The sequence below is a fragment of the Kryptolebias marmoratus genome, linkage group LG15 (genome assembly GCF_001649575.2).
Source record: "Kryptolebias marmoratus isolate JLee-2015 linkage group LG15, ASM164957v2, whole genome shotgun sequence".
Lineage (NCBI taxonomy): Eukaryota > Metazoa > Chordata > Actinopteri > Cyprinodontiformes > Rivulidae > Kryptolebias > Kryptolebias marmoratus.
The window spans coordinates 16892740-16917779 of NC_051444.1; the positions used below are offsets into that span (position 1 = coordinate 16892740).

General features: G+C 38.3%; 1 protein-coding gene across 1 annotated transcript in view; it reads right to left on the bottom strand.

Annotated features, from left to right (window-relative positions):
• Window positions 1–6621: 6621 nt before the first annotated feature.
• LOC108243344 (carbohydrate sulfotransferase 8) overlaps window positions 6622–25040 on the bottom strand; it is a 164929-nt gene continuing 146510 nt past the window's right edge. The window contains exons 3-4 of the mRNA XM_017428709.3: window positions 13201–13238; window positions 6622–9835 (exon numbers count right to left, since the gene is read on the bottom strand). Coding sequence (XP_017284198.1) covers window positions 8798–9835; window positions 13201–13238 — 1076 coding nt within the window. The 3' untranslated portion in view covers window positions 6622–8797. The remainder of the gene's footprint in view (window positions 9836–13200; window positions 13239–25040) is intronic.

Below are 25040 nucleotides of genomic sequence, written 5' to 3' on the forward strand. Positions count from 1 at the left end.
TGGCTTTCATGGCTGTTTTAGTGTCAAAAAAAAGCAGACTGACAGGTGTCAACGGCAAACTGGGGAGGGACTGCACATACCTCTGTGAATGTGCGTCGGGGTTTGAAGAGGAAAACCAGTGTTCGAGTTTGTATACCAGAGGCAGTACTGCCATCATGTGGTTATATACCATATGTGTCTTGAAAAGAAAGCAACACTCTTTTTGTTAGGCCTTTTTAATGTGGAGTAATAACCAGATTTTAAAAAATATATCAGTTTACCTCAGCCAATTATCCAAAAACAGATTTGATAACTGTCTGAATCAGAGGAAGAAACAGGTTGTTAGCGTGAGTTTTATGCCTGAGATGAAAGATTTTTCAATTATGAATGACAAACTCTTCACAGATACAAACCATTAACTGCGCCGAGGTTTCTGCAGGAGAAAACAAAGACCAATTACGTGGTGAAAGATTGAGTTTTTATTCCTCCAAAGACGCCCAAATGATCACAGTGGCTCAGTGACTTGATTCGGCCCAATGATAGATAAATACATGGTTTCACAATGAGCACGGCATTGTAAAATGCCATTCTAGTTATAAAAATGAAGAGTCTGTGTCCTCAACAGGATGTTTGGAATTTACTTTAAAATATTATATTTGCTCGCTGCTGTACAGCAAAAGTCAAACAATTATGTAATAACCTTTATGTGTTTGTCCCTCACACATTTTTAGCACCTGCTGCCATGAAAAGCAGGCAGTCATGTGATCTTCTGTCTTTATGTGAGTATGCGCGTGTTTATTTGGCTGTCTGGTAACAAAACTTGCGAGCCAGCGGATGGATTTAAATGAAACTCTCAGTACATAATCAATGGATCAACATCTGTAATTGACTGCCTTTTGGAGTTAACCTGATTTAAGATGGTTGCCATCACCAACTGACCCTATCAAACACAAAAATGGCTATAATTCAGTCAGTTTTACAGATATTGAGCTAAACTTTGCCCTAGTTGGAACTAAACTTTGGCATTAATTGTTGAAATTCACCCTGTTTGTCTAATTGCAATTTATTTCATGAACCAAGCAAACGGATTATAATGAAACTCTCAGAAAGTACTTACTGCATACACAACTACAACTGATTACCTTTTGGAGTCAACCTGATTCAGGATGGTCGCTACCACTAATCAACCTCAGAAAAGTAAAACTGGCTATAACTCAGTCAGTTTCACAGATATTACGCTAAATTCTGGTGTGGTCGTAGCTGTGACTCATCCCCAACAAATACTCCAAGCTCTGATTTTAAATGGGATTTTGTTTTTCGGGATTAATAGAAGAACTTTAACAGTTTATATTTGCTCATTTAAACAGGGTTTTGTTGAAGAGTCAACCTTACCTGGGTATGAATCAGCACATTTTTGGATTTATTTTTGTCTTTTAAAAACACCTTCTGCCTTTCAAACACCACCTAATTCAAGCCAACCCCCTCGAATTGTTTTGTGAACACACAGGAGATTTTGCCGAAGCGCTGACGCTGACGCTGCCTCAGTGTGTGCAAGTCTTTGTTCTACGCTTGTGTTTGTGTGACAGAGCTCTGTCGTCAGAGAGTCAGCAGGAACCTGTCATCCTCCACGCTAATGCTGGCTCCGAGGCAAACATGAAGATTAACTGAGGAACTTACAATAATAATACTTGAAAAATGGAGCAAAGTCTCTTTCCACAGTCCTGCCAACCAAGGGGAGGCTGTTTATCACTTTGGGAAAATGTCTGGTTGTCTTTCTCGTATGTCTGCTTTGGGCCCTTGAGCTGATTTAGCTCCATAAGCACGCTCTCTTCAAAGCATGTCAAGATTTTTGACACACACTTAATGAGGTAAATGGATGGCTTTTGTTTTCTCTGCAGTTTTAACCCTCCCCACCCCCACCACCAAAATGCTCTCACGACTAAAAGAACTGCTGCAGAAATCAGCCTTGGGGGTTTCATTATGTTTTCTAACTGTACAGAGTGATCAATTTGTGCTACAATATTCTCCTGCCACACATGATCTCATGACGAGCACACAGGAACGGGCCCGCTCAGCTTCAAAAGCCATAATGTCGCCGTATGTTTGGTTGAAACAATGTCATTTTGTGAGACAGCACGCAACAAAAAAAAAGCTGTTGTGGCTGGGAGATCTTTTTTTCTTCCTTTTTTTTAATCTAAAAACAGAAGTGAATGAGAATCACATAAATGCATTTTCAGACACCATACGATACCTCCTCTGATCTAATTACAAAATGGATATGAAACAAATCCTCTCCATCAGAGCAGGCACTCCACAGCGCTGTGACAGAAGAAGAAAAACACCGGTGTGAAAGCGCTCACATCTCAAAATGAAATGTTTTACTTTTAGATATAAAACGTGCTTTTGTCAGATGATGTGAGTTTACTTACCTTCAGGGAATATAATAAGCCTCGGATCCCTTTGTAACTCGGAAATGAATCGAGCTGGTTTCAACGGTTTTTTTGGTCTGTGTTCATGTGAATATTAACCAGCACAATGATAGAAATATGTGGTTAGGTCCACAGATAGGACTGTATAACTCAGAACTGTCCCAATTGGTCAATCACTGAGAAGACATTTTGAATATTTGGGTTTTATTTATGTACAATTGAAACAGAAAACATCAGTATGTATGATTTTTTTTAGTGGTGAGTACAGCCTTAGTGCATTTAATTGGCGTGCATTTAGAACATCTTCTTAAAGTCTCTGGAAAAAAATGACTTTGTTAGCATATGTACAAAATCTGTACCTCGTACTTACCTTGTCTGTATGTACTCTGTTTTTCCTGTCTCACTATTTGTGCACACCAGGTTAAAAAACATAAAAAGATGGCCATTGTCACATATTTTTATGCTTTACAGTGTATTGACACATGGACGACCAGCATATTCTTTTTTTGTGCAACCATTTAGTCAAACCTGTATGTACACTTTAGTTTTCCAATAACGGGTTTCATTTGAACAGATAAAATTGGAGTGAGATATGAGACAATGTATGATCTGAAGTCATGAATTTATTTTGAATCTGCTTTTCTGTGAAAACTTTTTATTTTAACTTAAAAACAAAAAGCTTCAGTCTAGACAAAACAAAGTAAGAAAAATACACAAAAACACACAAAGCATTGTATGATTTAAATTTAATATTCTGTTCATTGTAGCATTATCACCATGGTTTGCCTGATTTCCCGTAGAGTCTTGCAAAAGAAACTTGCTGTTTGTTCACATTTGTTGATTCCTAATCTATTTACACAACGACTCATAGAGAGCTTCTTTTTGACAGCTGCTTTTTTCTCACAACTCACACCAGTAAACATATGGGTCAGTGTGGGGGGTTCAGCCTTTCACCAAGGACGCTTCATCAAATGGACCAACAAGCTTCCTGTTGGAGGACAACTGCTGCAATCACTGAATCAGTGCATTATTTTTGGCACAGAGTAATAATGCTTTTATGCAGCACATAATAAACCACACCCCCACAATTGTTAGATTTGTATTATTGTAACACATCTCAGGAGGCTACACTGTTATTTTCAAAAACATTGCATACAAGATAGGGGTCTTACATGTTTCTCAACTAGATTTCTGGTGACTATTCTTGGCAGAAACGAAATGAAGAACATGATAAACCTCAGTTCTCATCCAGGGGTGATATTATCATGCAGCTCCAAGTTCTTCTTTTATTATTTGCCTAAACACAGCCTTGTCACATTGACTGCAAAAATAACCCAATTTGCTTCAGTTTCAGCTTGGTTTATAATCCACCAGCAACACACAGGTGCAGCACTCTGACTGTTAAAATATCCTAGTTTTATCAAGTTCTGTAAAATTATATGATTCAAGCTTTCATGCCTCACATGTGCTCATCTGGCTGTCTGTTAGTAAAAAAGAACCAGCGCACGGATGTCACTGAAAATTCTCAGGAAAATTATTAGATGTACAACCACAACTTCTGGAGTCAACTCCGTTCAAGATGGCCGCTACAGTTAATTGCACTTGAAAAATGGCACAAAATGGCTATAACTCAGTCAGTTTTACAGATTGGCTTAAATTAGGTGTGGTAGTAGCTGAGAGTCACTCTCAACACATAATGTGAGAACTAATACATTGCACAAAATCTTTATTTAAAACTTTTGCTTGCAAGGCAGCAGGAAATATGCATTTCTTCAAAGAATGGTAACCTCTTTATACCTGTTATAAACTCTACGACTGACACTCTTGCTGCATTACATTGAGTACCTGCCGTACCTGTCAGGTTAAGGATGTATTTAAAGAGCTTCATTTTTACGTCTTCACTTCTCTTGTGCTGTCTCATAAAATTCATATAGATACATTTCTATAAAAAAATGTGCTTTATAAAGAAATAAATCCTTTATTGCACCACTAAATCTCATCTTGAAACTCAAACCTTGATGCTCCAACATTGAGAAACCCCACTGACAAGAAACAAACTAAATATGTGAAGGGAAAAAAGAATGTAAACACAGTGAAAATGCTAAAAGACAGTTTATTAGTAGACACTCATCAGCCAAAAGTCACCACCTGACAAATGTCTTCCTGAAATACACCATTTGATAGGCAGTGTAAAATAAGGCAAAGGGCTTAAGATAATATTTTCTACACTTTTGCACCAACAATAGGTTATACATTCACTTGTTACTGTGATTAAGCTTTTTTTCTTTCTTTCTTTTTTTTTTTAAATAAAATTTTTACACACACCCACATATCAAGAAAACTTAATTAACTGGAGAACAGCAGGAAATTAATTCTCTTTGTGAAGGAAAAACTGTTTTGGCTGCAGCTTGGCACAACTTTAACAAAAGTTTGGAACAGAGTCCGTTCTGTACTGAGAAAATGTTTGTAACATTACTGTCACCAAGAAAGGATAATATTGTATCTGCAGAAATGTTTCCACACTGTTGGTTATAGAGTGTAAATACTATAGACTTTGAGTTTTAATCACCTGTTTCCTATGGACAAATAAAAAATAATTATTTATAAGTTCTTTATAAATCTTTTTGTTAAACATTCAAGTGAACAGAAAGCAAAGCTGAACAGTGACTTAAGCCTAACAGAAGACAAACAAGTTTTTCCACTTTGATAACAGATCAAATTCCTGTCTGTTTTTTCCTATAAAATGCATTTAATCTTCAAGTTAACGTTTTATTTCAACATTTGATTTTGGGTCATTTTATTCTTTGAACTCATTTGTTAAACTTGCAAGTTTCATAAGCTTACAGTAACAACAAGCTAAAACTAAGGCAGTTTAATCCAGATTCATTTCTCCATCACCTTAAAAGCTCATGCTTTAAAGAAGGTTTAATCTTACAATTTATCTGTAATTTAACCACTGCTTGCTCAGGTCCTAAAACAACTGCTCGTACACATGAATGCGAGTCTGCTGTAGAGCACATTGTTATGTAGTGCGTGAAATAATAAAAAGAAGCATGATGTTGTGAAAGCTGTGGTGTGTTGGGATTATAGCAGTAGTCATAAGCACATGATAATGGAGCTGCAGTGTGTTTGAGCGGCGTGGGTCTCATGTTTGAAAAGACGCAAGAAGGATTATTGTAAAAAAGATCTAAAAAGCTCATTCATTATCACACGCTCTTTCTCTCCCGCGCATATAGAAGAGTTATTTCGGGGTAAAAACTGTCATTAGCGAGGATGGGTTACTAGATGGAATGAAGCTCATTTGTGCAAAGTCCAAACACATCAGAGATAAGCAATTAAAGAGCTTCTTTCCAAACTTTTATATCCATTTCCCCAAAATAGGATCTTTTATTACCTCCAAATCACAAAGAGCAGTCATTTAATCAACAACAGATTCCTGTAAAATGTAGTTTTTTTTTTAAGTCTTATGCTGGTGGATATCCTGTTAGAGAAAGAAACTCTTTAGTGACACAACACTCTACACTAGTTTCACTGAAAGAGAGATAAATGACATCAAATAGAATTAAACATACCTTCACCAAGAAGCACTAAATATATATTTTTTATATTTATGCCCATTTTAGAAATACATATAAAAATATATAGTCATCTGAATGCCCATTATACAATTCTACCCAGTAGAGTCAGAGAGAAGCCTGTACAGTAGATTCAGGTGTGGCACACAGGGAGGCTGCTGACAGTGTGAGATCCGAAGGTGTAATATGTTCAGGGGTTTATTCGATGTGGTGAACAGTGAAGACTGGACAAAATCTTTTTCTCATCTCATATGGAAACCAATCGTTCAGCTCTGATGAAGACATGATTTAAATTAGAGATGCACCAGTCACAGTTTTCTTGTCCGGTTCTGATTTTTCTACAGCTCTGAAATTTAGGCCAATCTCTCTCTAAGAAATACAGAATACTTTTTTTTTTTTGACTTCTAGCTGAATCAATAATCTGATTTAAAGAAAGATATTTACTTTAAAAAATCTTTATATCTTCTGCTTTTTTGGACAAATAAACCTGAACAGATTAATAATAATTATATATGCTCTTAATAAGTCAAATTATAGCAACATAAAAGTTCTTTCTGTTCATTTCTTTTGCACACATCAATGCACAACACTGTACCTTTTAACAGAACTTCATTTTTTTTTGTTTTACAAGACTTCAATTTAAAATAAAATGCCCAACAAGATGTCTGAAAAAAAGCACTCTAATTTACTGTTAGATGTGTTGGATTGCAAAATTGTTTGTACATTTTATTGTAGCTTTATACATGGAAAATTACAGCTTGATAATTATAACAATTAAACTATAAAATCTTTGCTTAGATTTGTCTACCTGCTTGTAAAATTATAGTTCTTTCACAGAAAGCTGCAGTGAAATATGCCACCTGTTTAAATGGCAGCTGGTATTTAAATGGAAAACCTCAGTTTACATGTCAGAAAAATGAGCTGCAGACATACAATAACTGCTTATTGTATGCCTTCTATGCCTACTGTGCTTCTTCAGGTTGTAGTTTTAAACACTTAATAGAAATTACAAACAGCTAACTCCAAGTCTTTTTTAATTTTGGAAATAAAATTTAAGATGAAGATGAGGTTTTGTTAGAGCCAATTTATGCTTACCTGTGGTGCATTCACTGACTAGGGGAGAAAAAAAAACAACTAAAAAACATCATATATTTGAGTTTCAAATTGCTAATCATCAGTTAAGCTAAAAATCAGCTAAATACAGTCAGCAGCTGACTGAAAAGTGCATCCTTAATTGAAATCAAACCTAAACATCTGTATTTGCGTTTGTTAGCCTGTTCATGTGTTCCTCTGTTGTTTTCATGAGAACTGAACGAACGAATCAATCAGCACTGCCAACATATACTGTAGAGACACTGGCACCAACACTTTGTACCTTACAAGTACTTTTGATGTCTTGCATTTGCACCAACAGCACAAGAAAATCCCTCCAGTGATGGAGGAGCCACAGCACACATGTGTTTTATGTATGTGTTAGAAGTATAAAAAATGCTACAATAAGTGCACACAGCTTTTGAGTGGGCAGCACTTCACATACTTTACAGATTATACTCTCGATAGAGTTTCATTCCTTCACTGTATATATTTAGTAAAGCCATTTACACAAATGATCTGCATTAGTATGCACTGGTACTTGGAGGTATACTGATGCCTGACCTTCTGCAAGTCAAATAGTAAATTTGAAGTTCTGAAGAGTTGATTTGATCCAATTGAGGTCAAACTAAGGCTACCATACTGATACATTTTAATTTGAGAATTTAGTTGAAAGGGTTATGATACAGAGAATCCTACAGAGCACCGAAGGATTAGTTTGGTAATCTGTATGCACTAATTTGCAAATACATAGATGTCTTTGTGCAGCAGGTGTGGTTTAGTTTTATTTTTTGTGTCATTGTGGAACTAGACTGAAATGCAACACTGGAAGTGAGACAAAGTTTGAGAGACTGTCTACAGGTTGCAAAATCAGGCTGTCATACAATGAAATTGTCTGTGTTTTCTTCTAAATCACACCAGACTTTTATGAATCAGTTAGAATGAGATTTTTTTAACATTTCTGTGCTACTGTATGGATAGTTTAGGTCAAAGTTTGACTTGCTTTGATTTAATTTAAGTTGCAGCTGACAGGAAGTGGTGGTTGTAGTTTAACAGTGGAGTGATGGCTTGTTTAGAAGTTAGTCAACTTGGAAATTTATCCAACTTGTCAATGTTAGTGAACCCAAACAATGATCTAGTGCTCCTTAAGATAGAATGGTGTCTGTTAGTAAAATTAAACTGAGGGAAGAGATTCTTACAACCTCAAAGTTTTGTTTACCACGACCCTCGGGGGTGCTCCGTAAAATTCCCTTCAAAATTTAGAATTTTTTTTTAACTTATAATAAATGTTGTACCAATCAGTCCCGAACATTTAGCGCCTACTTGACTCACAGTAAATCAGATTAAAGCCTGTTGAGCAATTACTCAAATCCTAGTTCACATTTTATTTTAAACTGTATATGTAATCAATTTTCTTAACATCTCCACCATTTACTGTAGAAAATATGTTCCTTGCATTTTTGGATAGTTGGGAGTATCTATTTAAACAGGATATTAAATAATGGATCTAAAAGAATAAAGACAGAATGAAGATATTATTGGTAAAAAAGTAATAAAAATCTGCTTTTTTTAATTAAAAATTTGGTCTCGCTGGCATCGCTGCTTAGATTTGAAGAATCAAGAGAGCATGTGAGTGAGTTTCTTCATGTTAGGATTAATATCATGGTGGAGCTGTAGATGTAAGTGGAATGTGACTGAATGAATCATCAGGGTAGGAGTCAATCAGTATAAATCACTGAACGGTTTAGAGTAGTTAAACATCAGATAGTCCATATAGTAGAAGTCATATACTCGCTGTCTCTCCATCATGGTGACCTGGGAAAAGTATTTCTCAGTGATCTCCTTCGAGGTCCGTGCATCGCCTGGATTCCTATCCTTAAAACTTGGCATCATGAGGTTTTGTGGCGCCCCGATCATTCGCAGGAGGAAGTTGGACTCCTCCTCCATGTTCTCAAACTTGCCGATGACGTCGTAGTGGATGACACAGGGGTGGCAGAGCTGGTTCATCTGCTCCCAGTGGACGTCCATCCCCACAGGTCGGTGCACATCCAACAGATATCGGATAAATTCTTTGAATGTCACTCCGTTGCCTGTTTTCAGGGCCTCTGCAGACGGGGTCACCCTGTACTTTGATATGATGGGCTTCCCGAACATGTTGTGGTAGTAGTCGTTGGGATTCTCAAACTTGTCTCTGTACGCTGACACCACTCTCTCAAGGGGCTCACGGACAAACAAGAATTTATTGTATGTTTCCAGACGGTGCATTATTTCCTTTTGGTTGAACGTGTTAAGATTCTTGATGTGCACACCATTGTGGACTGTTTCATGCGGAATGTTCTCGACTCTGGACGCCTGGCCTGACAACACCATCAGGGTTCTTTTCCAGTTGGAGCAGCCTGATTTGGGCACCGAGCAGTACAACAACTTGTTCTTGTCCTCCACATAGATGTGTTTGACATGCTCCGGTGTGATCGTCTTTGAGATGCTGCTTTTATACTTGGCGCACATCTCTTTCATCAGCTGCTTCCGTGCATCCATGATACTCTGGAGCTTTTCCCTGCTTTCATTGGGACTCGTTTTCAGCAGTTGGCGTTGTTTTTTGGTGGTTTGAAGGGAGCCAATGTCTTGCTCCTGGGATATAGGTGTGGCCTTCTGCTTGTTTTTCTCAAAGTTTGGGAGCTGCATCGGGGAGATGGGGCTGGCTTCTGCAGCTTGATCGTTGTCAGATTTTTTCTTCTCTTGGTCCTGAGGAGAGGGATTCTGTAAAACACAGATTGGAAATGACAGCAACAGACACGTGAGACCAAACAATCAAGAACACCTGTTAGTAATAAAGAGAATATCATGCAAAACCAGAATTTTAAAAACCTTAATAAAAAGACAATTCAGAGCTTTTTTGTCAGAAACACACAAAAATGCACAATGGCCACTTGATGGTGCTGTTTTACCACTGCTCAAACAAAGGTATAACTTTGTTAAATGCAAATGTCACAGACTGCTCAATGCAACCCATGACCTATCAATAAACTGAGCTGTAACACCATATAAATGTCTTATAAACACCTAATGGGGAATCTAAATTAGAATCATCTACTGCCTGATTACCATCAGATGATGGCTGAGGCCATCACACATTCTGACATTTTATTTCAATTAAATGGTGTGATGGCATCATAAAGCCAATGGACTTGATGTATAATTTTAATTTTACAACAGACAAGGTGATGGGACCATCATAAATCTCAGGTCTTCATCTTTCCGACTTAAAAGGCCACATTCCTTCATCTGTAGGGACATCTAGAGGGAGAAAAAAGGGAGTGTTTTCTCCTATAGTCTGTTTAATGTGCGAAGGAAGTGTGATGCAGAGAGCTCCACACCAGACATCAAATTGTTTAGGGTTTGCTGGGTTCAAAGCCTCACAGAAAAAAGAGAAAGCTAAGGCTCAGCTGAGACAGCGAAACACATAAAATCTAGTTTATTAATGGTTAGAATGTAAAACCTTTTGTCTTTCCCACAGAGTTAACATGAAGCTTAAACATATTCTGCCTGTGGCTTCAAATAATCAATTATTTTATTATTGCTGCTGAATGATCATGTAATTGTCAATGTGCATGCAGATGTGTGTGTCTGTCTGTTAGTAAAATATCTCATAAACCAGTGGTTTTAAAGAAAGTCTGAGAAAGTGATCTTTGGATGTATGCATCTACAACTGAATAACTTTTAGGGTCAACGCGATTTAAGATTTAGGGCCACCACGGCTAATTCAGCTTGAAATAAACAAAAATATTTCATTCAATTATACAGATTTTGAGCTAAAAGATCAGTAGTGGCAGTAGCAGAGTCATTCCCAGCTCATACTCCGAGTGTATGACCTAAGCAAACACACAAAGGACTATAAACTCTGTCAATTTTACAAATATTGAGTTAAAATCTAATGTGGCAGTAGCTGAGAATCACCATCATCACATATTTCAAGAGCTAAGAAGTCATGTCAGAGCTTTGTTTAAAACTAACAGAAGTGGGTAATATGTATTCCCTCATGGGATGCTAGTTTTCAATAATCCTTGCTTAAATTCAAATTCAGTTTCCACTTTATTTGGTGTACATACAACCAATTCTATTTACTTCTTGCTCATATTTATTGACCAGATTCCAAACTTTTGCAATATTATTCATGTCGCTATTCTGAAAGTAAAAGCTTGGACAAACTTTTAAAACCAAACTAGATAAGAAAACAAGCTCAGAGGAGGAACAGCCAAATGTGTGAAGGAATCCCAGCACCTGATTGACATTTCTGTCTATCAGTCATACCTCACATAGATTGTAGAGGAACATCTTGACACATTGGGCTGATGAAACTAATGATGAATTACTTACATAAAACAGGCAACACAATGTGTGAAACACCAGTTATTCAAATGTAGTTGAGGAAACTAGTGAATCGGGATTTGCTGCAGCCAGCTCTGAGCTTATTTAGTTTACCAGCTTTGTTGGAAAGAAAGGTTCCCTAGTTCACTGAGGTATCCTACAAGTTAATCACAGTAATCTTGTTTATGAGTGCCACCTTAAAAACAACAACAACAAAATTCATCCTTTGGCTTGGACCAAAGACAAGATCTTGAACCAAGGAGTCATTCTGAATGTGATTGAGAGCTGAAGCACATGAAAGAAGAACGATCCAGCCGACCTTTTAAACTGATAGTTCACCCCTGTTCATGTAAGGTTATGAACAATGAATATCTTACCTGTCGCAGATAGCTTTTTAAATGACTTTGATTAAGAGGAACATAATTTACTTCTGATGGGACTGACAAACTAACAGCTAGTTTGAGTGAGGCCAAGACCAAAGTGGATTGAGCTATTTTAAAACATCTGTAATGTCACAGTTTCATATAATTTCATGTGCATGCTATTTTATAAACCTTAATATCACTGCCAGTTTCTTATTACACAGTTATTCTGGCAAAACTATTATGATGTTCCTGCTGGAAGTGCCTCAGGGTGCACCAGAGTCTTAACAGAGCAGCTATGCTAAAGAGGCAATTATAACACAGTGAAAAATGAGAATTAATGCAAAAAAAATTCTATGACATAACTATTTTGCCAAAAAAGAGCACTTCCACCATGTGCAACTTTTTGTGAAGACAATACACAGTGTCACTATCTGTTCACAGTGTTCCAGCGTTGTCACTGGATAACAGCACCGGATTGTAACACCTACCTATTGACACGGGGTTAGGCTCATATCACAACATGCATAAACATGAGCGGCAATTTAGTCTGGCTGAAGGAATACAAGGAACAATATCCAACATTGACTGTGGGGCCCAGTAAACACATCTGCATTTATGCAACAGGTTTCTCCTCAGAAAGAGTTTTCATCACAGGAGAAACATTATAACATGCTATTAGTCCCTGAAACACGTCTTATCCTCCTGGTTGAGTGTCCAAATAGGATGGTTTACTTATTTTATTCAATTTTGTTCACATTCTATTATTTACTTACAAAACCTGTTAAGTAAGTTTACCATGAAGAGTGCAACTTTGGCAGCAAACCCCTTTGGTCTCGGTGCTGCTTGGACTAGTCAGAATTAATTGATGCTGTTTATAGTGCCATCTATGACAGGTCAGATATTAATTGCTCACAACCTTTCCACAACATACTACTTTTAAAAATATGGACTACCCCTTTAAGAACTACACAGGCCAGACGTAGCTACAGAAGACATTTGTTTGAAGTTGCTACTGCCGAATACATTTAGTAGAATTCTGACAGTGTAATATACATGTTTTCATATAAAATCACATTATATTTTCTTGTCTAATGCACATGCTGTTTTGAAGATGAGTCTGTATAGAAAACAATTAAATAAATCTTATTGTGAAAGAAAAAAAAAACCCCTCTGGATGTTCCACACATTGTAAGAAACCTGGACTTGTTCGACGGGGATAGTTTAATCACTAAAGTGACTGATCTCACAGTGTAAGGTCAGCCACTCTACACAGATGTTATCAGACTCGCTGAGAGTTACAAGGCTGACAATCACCTTTTTTTTGTGCAACAGATAACAGGTTGGGGGGAACCTGCGTGACTGTGTATTGGGAGAAACAGAGTAAACACGTACCTGCCTGGACGGCTGCGGTATGTTTCTAATCCCCAGTCCTGGAGAGAAAAGAAAAAGAAGAAAAAAAAGGACAAGAAAATCAGGGCTTTAGTAGACAGCCTGTATTTTTGTTCATGTGAAAGACAGTCAGGTGCGTTCATAAGCTCTAATAATTTCATGCCTCTTTACACGTCTCTGTTTGAACCCCTAATAAATCACCAAAAACCCAATGATTGGAGGCAGGTAGATCTAACTGCTCCATGTGTGGAATGAACATGAAAAGTTGGTAACTAAGTTGTACTACTTGTAGTCAGCTTTGACGGATAAAGGAAAACGCTCAAACAAAACAAAGCAGAAATAAATCAAAAGTACAGAAGCCAATAAACTAGTGAAAAACAGTGAAATGCTGTAATTAGCTGAACAGAAGGAGGAAGGGGAGATGGAAAGATGCGGTTTGTTAAATGTTGAGGGGGACAGCAGGAGAGTGATGGAGACATACAGACTGGTTTTGTGGCAGCCTCAGGGACAGGTGGGATGTGTATTGGCAGATGTGCAGCAGCAGAACGAACGATGCGTTTAGTGGTCCGTCTCCAGCTGGACATCTCTCCCTTCCTAAGGTTCCCCCCCATCATGCTGATGTGTAATCAGGCTGACAGCTCTGAGTGGGGCTGCATGGCTGCTGATGGTGGTGAGGGGGGGGGGGGGGGGGGNAGACACCTCTGCTTGAGTGGCTTGTCACTTCCAATTTGAGGGTGGAAGTGATAAGAACCTGCAATGGGGTCGGTTTGGGAAAGGGGTGGGGGGCTGTCTGTTGATGTGGGCCACAATTCTCCCCGAGTGATGAGATGTGCAGAGCCCTAACTCACTCTTGAACACGCTTTGTTGGTGAGGGAATAAAACATGCCGCCCTGATTCAGTGTTGTTTCAGATTAGTATGCACTGGAGCTTTCTGCTCCTGTGTGGCTCCGTGTGTTGAATCTTTGTCTTCATTCTTCTGAACGAGATGCTGGGGGCGGAGGGATGGGTACGGAGGATGAAAAAATTGGGAGGGGTGGTCTAAGTCGGTGGCCTGTGACATTTTCTGATCTTGTTTGGATGCTGGTGCATTATTTAATCTCCTAACCCTAATGGCAGTGCATGTAGGGTGTGAGTCTTTGATTTTAATTTACATTGTCACACATGGAAACCATGAATATTTATCACAACACGAGGAGACGCCACAGCAGAAAAAAAAACATCAGAGAGGAGCCATAAAAACGCTCCTTCAGGAACTGATGGAGCAGTGCAGGACCTTTCTAACCCAGAGCAACTTTTCAAGAACCACGATTGGTTATTGATCGTGAAAAGCCCATCAAAGTGATAATTGAAATCTCTAAAGGTTTAATTGTTTCCTCCTAGGAGGTGTAGTATCTGGCTTTTTTTTATTGCCCACCGCATAAAGTGTTTTCGCCTCTGTGTGTGAGTGTTTGCTAAACATCTCATGAACCAAAGGACAGATTTTATGGAACTTCTCAGAAAGTAATCACTGCATGTACATCAGCAGCTGATTAACTTTTGGAGTCAACCCATTCCAAGATGGCTGTCACAGCTGATCAACTTCACCAAACACAAAAATGGTCAAATTTACAGGTACTGAGCTAAAAGTCAGTGTGGTAATAGCCAAGAGTCATTGTCTACATTATTACTTTAGATTGTGCATAACTTTATTTGTAAGATTTAACCAAACGGCTTTAACAATTGACTTCACAACTAAAGATGATTTTTTTTAAAATGCTAGGCCTTTCATTTTATTTTGCAATTTAATTTTTTTTGCTGCTGTTGAAATCAGTATTGTCTCAGTTTTTCCTAATTTTTTACACTTTTAAGCTTTGTAAAACGTTAAATACCTTTCAAGTTCTGGTGTGGCTTCTAAGTCATTCAGGAAATGATAATCCTTGCAAGTTGAATGAAGGACAAGTGGAAGTCCTTTTTGTTTTGTGAAGATGCCCTGCATTCAAAGAGTAATTGAGAAACTTAGAAAGGGATTGAGAAAACCCCTGGAATGTTAAGCAAAGCATCTTCAAGAATCAAAAAGGAAGTCCAGTTGTCTTTGATTCAAGTTGGTAGACTTTTAATTTTAGTCTAATGAAATATTCAAAGAGCTTGCATGTGGTATCAACTTCAGTCTCCTAAAGATTTCAGCGTTTCTTGGATTCTTTGTTCTGCAAACTTAGGAAAAAGGAAAAAATATGTGAAGCTCTATAAACTGGGCACTGGAACACAGCTGAGCTGTTCACACTTTGTCACAAAGGTGTGTAGTTGAAGTTAGTATGAAAACAAATCTGACAAAGTTTCATTTAATTTGATAAACCAAAGCTTAAAATCAGTTCCAAATCGAGCGTGAATTCTGGCTCTGAAGAAGCAATTCTCCCTCAAGTTGAGAGCTAAAATTACATTTCATGGAAAGACCATTTTTCCATAACAGAGTTTAAATGAAACAAGTAATATAACTATGTAAACTGATTTTCAGGGGGATTTGTAAACATCATTTGTCTCTGTAGTATCTATTTGGTCGGGGATAATAGTTTCAGTTTGATTGCAATTTTACACTCACTCATTTCTACTCAGTATAACTATGCTATTGATTTTCACTGCTGTAGAGAGAAACTGTGATAAATTGTTTAAAGGGAAACTTCATCGTGAGAGTTATGAAGAATTTTGCTCAGTAAGTTAAAGTACAGATATGGCAGCTCAGTTTTTTTTCTTCCAAGAACCAACTCTTGATTATCTGAAATGAAATGTTTTCAAGTTATTTTCATTTGAAGTATGATAAGTTTTAGGAAGTTTATTGTCTCCAGATTTGCTGTTTTTTGGGTTTTTTTTTTAGCGGAAGCCTGATATTGAGTTATAAGTAAAAACTCCCACTTTAAAGAACCCTTACAAATTAACAGCTAGATCAAAAATGATGGCCACTGTTAAGTTTTGCCTTGACATTCAAGAAACTTTAGTCCAATAATTTTGCTGATGATAAAGGCTGATTGAAAGGCAGAATCAGCTTTTGAGACTTGTCCTTTGTTGCCCTCTAAAATAACCTTGAAGCAGCCACTTCTCTTTCAGAGACAAAACCCGTGAATATTTATGCACTGCAAGGATCCACATGAGCAAGGGGCACATCATTAGCCGAGCCATTATCAGCCAAACCTCTCGAACATCCTTGTTCAGCTCTCTTGCAGAGACGAACATCAAACGTCATCTTTTTTTTCCCCCCGCCACAGCTGCCGAGGAGGAGCAAAGGACAAAAACAATGTGAAATAATGAGCTTGTTAAGTGAAGGCTTGTGACCCTGTGTTCTGGAAGAAACTTGTTAAATCCTTGTTTTTAACCAGAGACGGTCAGGAGGGAGCTGGAAACCAGACAAGGCGTGTCTTCCTCCTGCCCACCATTCAGACTAGGCGGTCACTCTGCGCCACCATAAACCTTTCATTAGTCATTCAGCACACCGATGCACTATGACCCCAACCAGCTGCACCCCCCTTTCTCCTGCCAAACCACCCACACTTGCACTCTGCACAACCAATCCTCTTCTTCTTGACTCTTTGTGTGAATACAAGTCATGAGCGTGCTCGTGCGATTTATCAGAGGAAAAGCTCTTCAGAGTGAAGGTATTAGACTTTGAGCTCCGGTCCATTGATGTTTTAAGTTGTTGTGGTAGGAGATAAAACGATGTTTAAGCTGGTGCTAAACTCCTTCAGGACTGGGGGGTGGAGGGGTTGGAGTGGTGGTGGGGGAGCAGCTGCTGGAGGAGGCGATGGGTGAGCAAACAGCGATTTGAGATCAAAGTTATGCTTGAAGAGACTCTCCAAAGACTGAACAATGACCGTCAAAACATTTGTACTATTACCGGAGGATTGGCTTCTGAAAGAAACCTAAGAAGTTTGCAAGTTTGGCTCAGAGTTATTCTTTTTATAATCAACGACTGATCTTGGCAAATATGACAAAACAACAAAACAAAGAAGTAACATTTTCCCCTTAACTTCACTGAACTAAAACTATGTTTCCTTTCCAGTTATATTGACATTTCTATTTCAAATAGTGATCTTAACTACTAAAAAAGTAGCAACACCTAATACAGCCCATTACCTGGTAAGTACAATGTATATACACACAATAAATTTGTACCCTGTAAATATATGTTTTATATAAATGGGTGTTTATAATGTTTGTTGTCTTTCCATTCCATAAAATGTCAAACGGCTGACTGGCACTGTACATCTTACTGTAAATTAAAACATATTTTGTTGAATTTCTGACAGGAGTTACCAGTAATTCCCACTTTATTGAAACGATACCTTCACTCGTCTGAAAACAGTTTATTACAGTGACATTTTGCATGAATATTCTTAGCTCTTTGTCTTAATTACACCAATTTAGGTTGTATTGTGTTTTATGTTTTTCAAGCACAGAATAATAACAGTCTTCTATTTTATGATGGAGGATGTTTTTCCTTTTGATTTCTATCCTTGTTGCTGCATTTCCTGCTGCTCACTAATGGAGCCTAATGAAGGTCAGTGATGACTTTGCCCCTTAAAAGCAGATAAATGCAGGCACTAGTACCAAGACACAATAATACATTTATAAAAGCCTAGGAGGACTGAAGTGAAAACTTACCATGGGCATTGTGTGATGTGGGAATGAGGATGCTGCTAATAAAAGTATGTATTATTTGGTATCAATAGGAGGTCTGTCTATTTATCTGCAACCTTGAAAATAAACTTTTGAGCTGTATTTTTCTTTAAATAAAGAACCCACATTTTATAAAGAGCACCTTGGTATGTATCCACCTGCCTTCTAAACCGCATCATAACATTCTTCTACAAATAGAGTGATTCGTTTTACTGCAATTCAGCACAAACACCCAAGGTCTGAAAGGGCTTGGTGAAATGAATAAATTACACAATGTTCATAAAGCCACATGTGGGCTCCACCTGGGCTCGTGACTCATATTCAAGGTCAGCTCTTATAGTGCTGCGTGTAAATCACCGGGGATGGGCTTTTTCATTAGTTGAAATACAAATGAAAAAGAAGACGCTCCCTTTAACACCCCACCACATGAAATCATCGTACCTTCCACTCACCATAAATAACACATGCTTTGGCTCATAATTGCCTGCAGAAGAGCAAAGGTTAAAGCTTACAAACAGTTCATCGGCAGTCAGAGCGACACAAAGTGAGCTCAGCAGAAGGCTGTGAAACCCTGGTGCCGAACTACCACTTCTGCACTATTTTAAGAGCACTTTGATCTAAGGCAGAACAGCTGCTCAGCTCATGTATTATCACCTGATCATCAGTTCTCTGTTTGACTTTATAAAAAAATGCTACATTTAAGAACAGCACATTGGATAACAATCTTATAAAGATACGTAGATAAACAGTTTATCCTTTTTAATTATTTGAAAGCCCTTAGCCTTCTAAGCTCCATCATATAGTGGCTATAAAGTCTTTTTTATGTTCAGAACTCTCCAGCTTCTGACTAATTAAATGTACAAATTTTGATTTTGGCTATTCCTTGTAGGAATGCAATGCCAGAATTTTAAACTAAGAAAGTCTTACGTTAAAAAACAATGAAACTACAGTCGTTTTGATCAAACCTGGAAACACTCAACATTGTGAACTCTATTAGTGCTCAAAGTACATGTTGTGAATGACTCTCCACTACTACCATAGCAAATTGTAGCTCAATGTCTGTTAAACTGACTGAGATGGTCATTTTTGTGTTTGGTAAAGTTAATTAGCTGTGGTGGCTGTCTTAAATTGGGTTGACTCCAAAAGTTATTCAGTTGTAGATACGCATCCAGTGATTACTTTCTGAAAGTTGCATTAAAATCCGTCCAGTTGTTCATGAGATATATTTGCTAACAGACAGATAAAGAACCACATGTGCACACATTATCGCTTGCCTTTTGCCTCACAGTGTCAAACAATAAATAGCTAAAAAAGGAAGTCTGTCTCTCTGGAACAATTTTTGTGTACCTATTCTAATCAATCATGTTGAAATTTTCTTCAGTCATGCTGATAACTTGTGCACACAGACAGCATGAGGGGAAAAAATGAACACGGAAGTTAGAGAGCTACTTAGATTGAGGATCAAATAGGGCACTGATTACTGTTATGACAATTCCTTTGGACAAAAGTCTGTTCTCAGAGTGAATCTTACTTGGGGAAGTTTCAAGGTTGAAAGATGCACAGACTTCTCAGGGCAGATTTCCATGGAAACAGCAAGTCAGAGAGCTGTGCGTGGGGTTGTGGTGGGAGGCGGCTTGTTTTAAGACCACGCAGGGAATGGTGAGTGGCAGCCTGCATGATGATGGATGTGTAAACAGATGGTACCTGTCAGCAGCGAGCTCAGGGTTAAGTGAATTATCTCAGCCGAGACAAGGTGGGGGATGCTTTAATTGGTGTGCGTCTTATTTAGATGCAGCAGGAATCTGTACATATAGGCACAGAATGTGTACACGCATATGCAGGGCTTGGTTTGTGGATTTGCTTGCAGATGACAAGGGGGAGCTTTTAGCTACAAAAATAGAAATATTTTGGACAAAAAAAACTTGGTTTTGTAGCCTGATTTTTCTTTCCATCATGTAGTCTTTTAAAGCCTGTAGCTCACTGGGCTGTGACTGTTGTTAACTAGTTTGAAACACAAAATTGCTGGAAAATACATAAATTGTCATCTGGAATCACACTGGATGGACACAAATATTGCATAAACGAGGTACAAACTGCCAGCAAAATTTGGACCAAAAATTTGTTGGAAGCATGTTTAATTACTGCACCACTATCGCACCATTGTTGCATGACAGTTTAGCGACAAAACTGCACATTTTTGACACTTGTGACTGCTGCTCAACACACAGCAGTGCAATAGTTATGCATGGCAACGAAGAAATCTGGATGATATGGGGCCTCTTCCCCGTCCAACAGTCGTTTTGATATAAGCCGTCGATTGAAAGGGACCTCAGAGAAGAAGTGATGACGACCATTTTAACAGGCTGAAGGCTGCAGATCTTCTTACTGCTGATATGGTCAAAAATGGTCACGTGGATTCATCACGTCCAGTTTTTGTTGCTACCTTTAGTCACAATCTAGTTTCATTGGTTGTCAACCCCTCACACTCTCATGTTTCACACTCTTTGTTTCACAAATTGAACAGGGTTCCAGATGCCTGCAATTACTCTGTGACTGCTTTGTGTGTGTGACAATTTTTTTTAACATGTTCAAAATTCCTGCAACACAGAAGCCAGGCCATGCCTCTGTGAGAACCTCACAAACATCTCAAAACATTTTGGAAACTGTTGGCAATTTGTTGCCAACAGTCTCAACCCAGTGCTATAAAGATTTAATACATCCTGCCTATGTGAAGTCACCTTTTTTTTAACACACAGTAGAAATTACTAATTCATATTTATCTTTAGCCTGCAAATGATCTGATAGTGTTTTATATCCTTCTTGTTTCTGAAGATCTCAGAGGACAGGAAATACTGGTCACTGACAACTAACCCATGCGTGACACAAATAACTGCTGTCAGACACAACTTTTGTTCTTACCACATGCAGTCACAAATCTTTCTGTGATATGAAGCAATTTGATTTCTGTCCGAGCCCAGCAGGTTTGGCTGACAGCCGTTCAGCTGATTGCACTCCCCGTTCATATTTTCTTGGAATAACCTCTTCTGCCCTAACATGGAGAGCACGCACAATCGTAACAGAAGGACAGCTAACTCTGCTGCCACTTTCCCCTCCTTCCTTTCCTCTGGCTTCTACAGGACAATCATGTAGAGGAGGGCCTGCATCAGCAAAAGCTTTATTTTTCTTCATCCCCACCACATTACATTCAAATAGGTAAATACACAACAAATGCGGACTCCAAACTGTTTGTAAAACCTTCATATTCAGCTGTTTGAGTGCATCAGTTAAACATCGGCAGCACTGGTTAAATATACAGCTCAAGCATTCCCTGAGGGGGAACAAATGAGGAATTAAATTATGTGATACAATAAAATATTAGCTTTAGAGAACATGCAAAGGTTTTGCAAACAAATACACAATATTGTATTTTTTTGCTAAAAGAGATAGCAACAAAAAAAGACACCCTGTTCTGGAAAAACGTCCATCTCCAGTTTTCATCATCCACTATGTTCTTTCTGTGATTTGAGAGCGACCTGGTGGCTTTTATTGAGAAAAGGGTTGCTGGCTTTGATTGTACCTTCAAACAAATAAAAAGAATTCAAGTAATAATTTTGAACCCTCAGTGGTGTATTTCATTTTAGTTTTTCTTTTCCAAAAAAAAAAAAAAAGACATTCAAAGCTTTGTGCACTGGCTTTGGAAGGGATTGGATGAATTGTTTGATGACCCCTTTTATGTCTTTTCCCCTCACACCCCCCCTTTCTTCTAGATTAAAGTCAGTGCCAAATCCTTTTATCATGACCTGTTGGTACACTGGTGGAGGGCCGAGGTTCCACGATCACATGGTGCTATGTCTTCGTTAAGGCTCGGTGCTCCCCTGTTCACCTCTATTTGCGGTGAGATTGGGAACTGAAATTGGCCCTGTCACTGTTTACGCTCTCATTTGAGTTAGCTTCACGTTCCCTTACACACCTCTTGTTTTCCTGTCAGAGCACTGCTGATTACAGCTTGGCCTGATGAGTCTGGACATGTGAGTAAAGCACAGGGACCGTGGCTGAATGTTAAGTGAATAGTTAGGGGACCGCTTCAACATACTGCACCTTCAGCATTCGTCTCCAGCATGCAGTCAACACTGGTAAATCACATAAATTGCAGAAAGAGGACTGAAATAACTCAGCACTGTATAATAACTCACATTCATGTACTGATGACAGCTGAAATAATGAAGTAACATTTTATACAGTAATATTGGTTCAAATCAGTTATTATTAATAATTTTTAATAATCAGTTATTATGCATTTCTTTTGCAAACTATAAAACTACACAGTTAGTTTCCCGTTAATAAATCACTTTTCAATAAAATAAAAATTCACAAACTTTTTTTATTGTAATTATCAATTTGAGTTAATAACAGAAAATCAACGTGACATAGGTAGTGGTTATTACTAAGCTCTTCTGCATCAGTTTAATTATTAAATCATCAGCAGTCATATATCAGACAAGAATAACTTGCAGCTGTGTCGAAAGTCGAAATTTTCCGATACATGTTATGTTGTTGTCTGACTTAAATGTAAAGCATTTGTATCAACTGTTCTCTCTTTAATGTACTATAAAAATCATTTACCCACTGACAATTTCTACATCATTTCAGTTTCCCCCAAAATATGCAAAGAAACAGCCAAAGCTTTTCATGCTGGAAACTACATTTTCAGAAATATTTGTAGTTTATTTTAACATCAATCCAGTCATGGCTAATATTAGGTTTTATGTGAAAAATCATCAGCTTAATTTACATTAGATTAGGTTAATTTAACTGTCATTTAATTGCAATTATTAGAAGAGGCTTGGGATAGAAGATGTTGTAAATATCTTGTGCAAATCTGTTCTGTTTATACTTTTCATGGGTTTAAAAATTGTAGCTTTGAAGCAATAATTAGCTGTTCTGGCTCCCATGTGGTTTAGAAATGACTTTTAGGGGGATTTGTTTTTGAGTGGCTGTGCTTATTTAGAGGTCAATATGAAGGATAAAGAGCAGATCAAAATGCAGTCAATGTGGTGAAAAAACATGGTTTTAAGGAAATCACTAGGTTCCTAATCCAAGCTAACAGAGTGACATCTAACCCTCCCCAGAAACATAACTTCACTTATTGACTGTGGTTGGACGGACGTGTAAAAAGCTCAGATTGATTAGCTGTAATGAGCGAAGCTATTATGAGTTAGGAATAAAAAGAAAATAAATTACTGGATCAGCAGATCAAATGCAGCCAAGAAACCTTCTTCTTCTGCGAGTGGACGTGAAGCTGTGCGGTTTAACCGTTTCTGCCAGCTCACTTCAGTGGCTGCAGCCACCCCACAAACAGGACCAGTGGAGGCTTCACAGCAGTTTCTGATTAGCCTCAAGCTCTTTTCTGTTTTTCTCTGACTTGCCTCTGGTGTTGTTTTTATTTTCCTCTGCATCCCCTCCATTATCATTCTCCCCCCTTTAGATGCTGGTCCTACCGTCCTCATAGCCTCTTATCTTTCCTGTCCCTTCTGCCGGACTCTTCTCCTGTGCATTATGTGGCCTCCAAACTCCAACCTATAATTTCTTCTAGCTCTTTCTTGCACCCCTTGCATTCCTTCAGATCTACTATAACAACAACAACAACACACACATCTTTTACATGTTCTGTTTCCATGGAAGATTTTACCCAGGCTTCAGTCAGGATTATTAAAAAAAAATGATAATAAAAAGAAATCCTTCGCTATTACACTATTTTTTCCATTTTACCAAAACTTCTAGTCCCACAATGCTTTGTGTTGTGGAGCTCTGACAGGCAGCAGTGGTGTATGTGAGCTTCTGAACGAAGCAGCGCATGCTCAACCACTCTGCAGCTCTGCACTAATGAGAAGATGGTGTGTGTGTGTGTGTGTGTGTGCGTGTGTGTGAGGGCATGTTTGTGAGTGCATAAGTGCAAATTCTGCAAAAGAGTGTCACTCTGACTGACACTCTTTTATGCCTGAAATAACTCAAACACACATCAGGTGGTTGTTGCCCCAAGGTCTCCAGAGCTGAGGTGTCATTTAAGAAACACAACTTGTTTTTGCTGAAGCTTACATGCAGCTGACTGCCAGCTTGTTGCGGCGCTCATTGTTGAGAAACAAAAGAGGAATGACAGCTGCAGTGTTGGGAAAGATATAGACAATTGATTTGACCTAAAATTAGTCTTAAGTCTGCAGCAATTTGAAAGTATTTTTTTCTTTATACAGCACATTCTGCTCCAAAAAAATCTAGTTTAAACTCTACTGGAATCTTGGTGTCTCACAAAGAAAACCATTTAGTGATGATTGATATTTTAAAATGCTTTTTGCATTATACCCCCCTGTCAAAAACCTGAGTCTTACACAAAAACATTGCTGAATAAAGCAGAAAGAGAGCATGAATTCAGCTTGCGAGTATTTTTTTTTATTCCATTCTTGTCTGGTCAAGCTGAGCTACAGCACTGGTTGGAAAATCAGCTTAAAAAAAAAAACATCTGTGGAAAAATGTCCCAGATGCCACAGTACTCTGCTGCTCTGAGACTGAGTCTGTCTGACTACCTGGCTTCAGCATTTAGAATGCTCATTGAGCCCTGAGCCCTCCCTCGCTCTGCTATCTCAGGCTCTTTTCTTCTCCCTGTCAGGGAAAATGCCAGTGAGGTGCAGTGAGAGCCATGCTCCGCTCCCAGCGCTGGTAATTTGACAGCAAGCAGAGAGGGTGCAGAATAATTGGAATAGCATTTATATGTCTATGTGACACTGACAAAGAGAGCTCAACATTTAATGTGCCCAACTGGAATTGGAGGGGAAACTGACAAGTCTGATATTCCCGGAATAGATTCCGTACGTTGCCGTGCTAAAGAACAAGTGGGTTCATCAGACAAAACAGACATCTGGCCTTTGTCAGGGCCTGATAATCTGTTGCCTACAAAACAACAAGCTAATGGTCAGAGCTGTGGCTTGCTGGTGGTTTTAATTAGACAGGGCAGATGCATCTAGAGACTTTAATGATACAAATAGCACTTTCACACTGGGGTATTTTTCAGTAAGCCAGTCCTGTTTCTGCCTAAGTAAGAAATAAAAAAAACAAGAACTATTACTATCTCAAAAGTAAAGGGCTAGGATTGTAGGATCAGTAAAATTCACTGAGTTATCAACAGTTTTCTGTTTGCTAATGTCCTT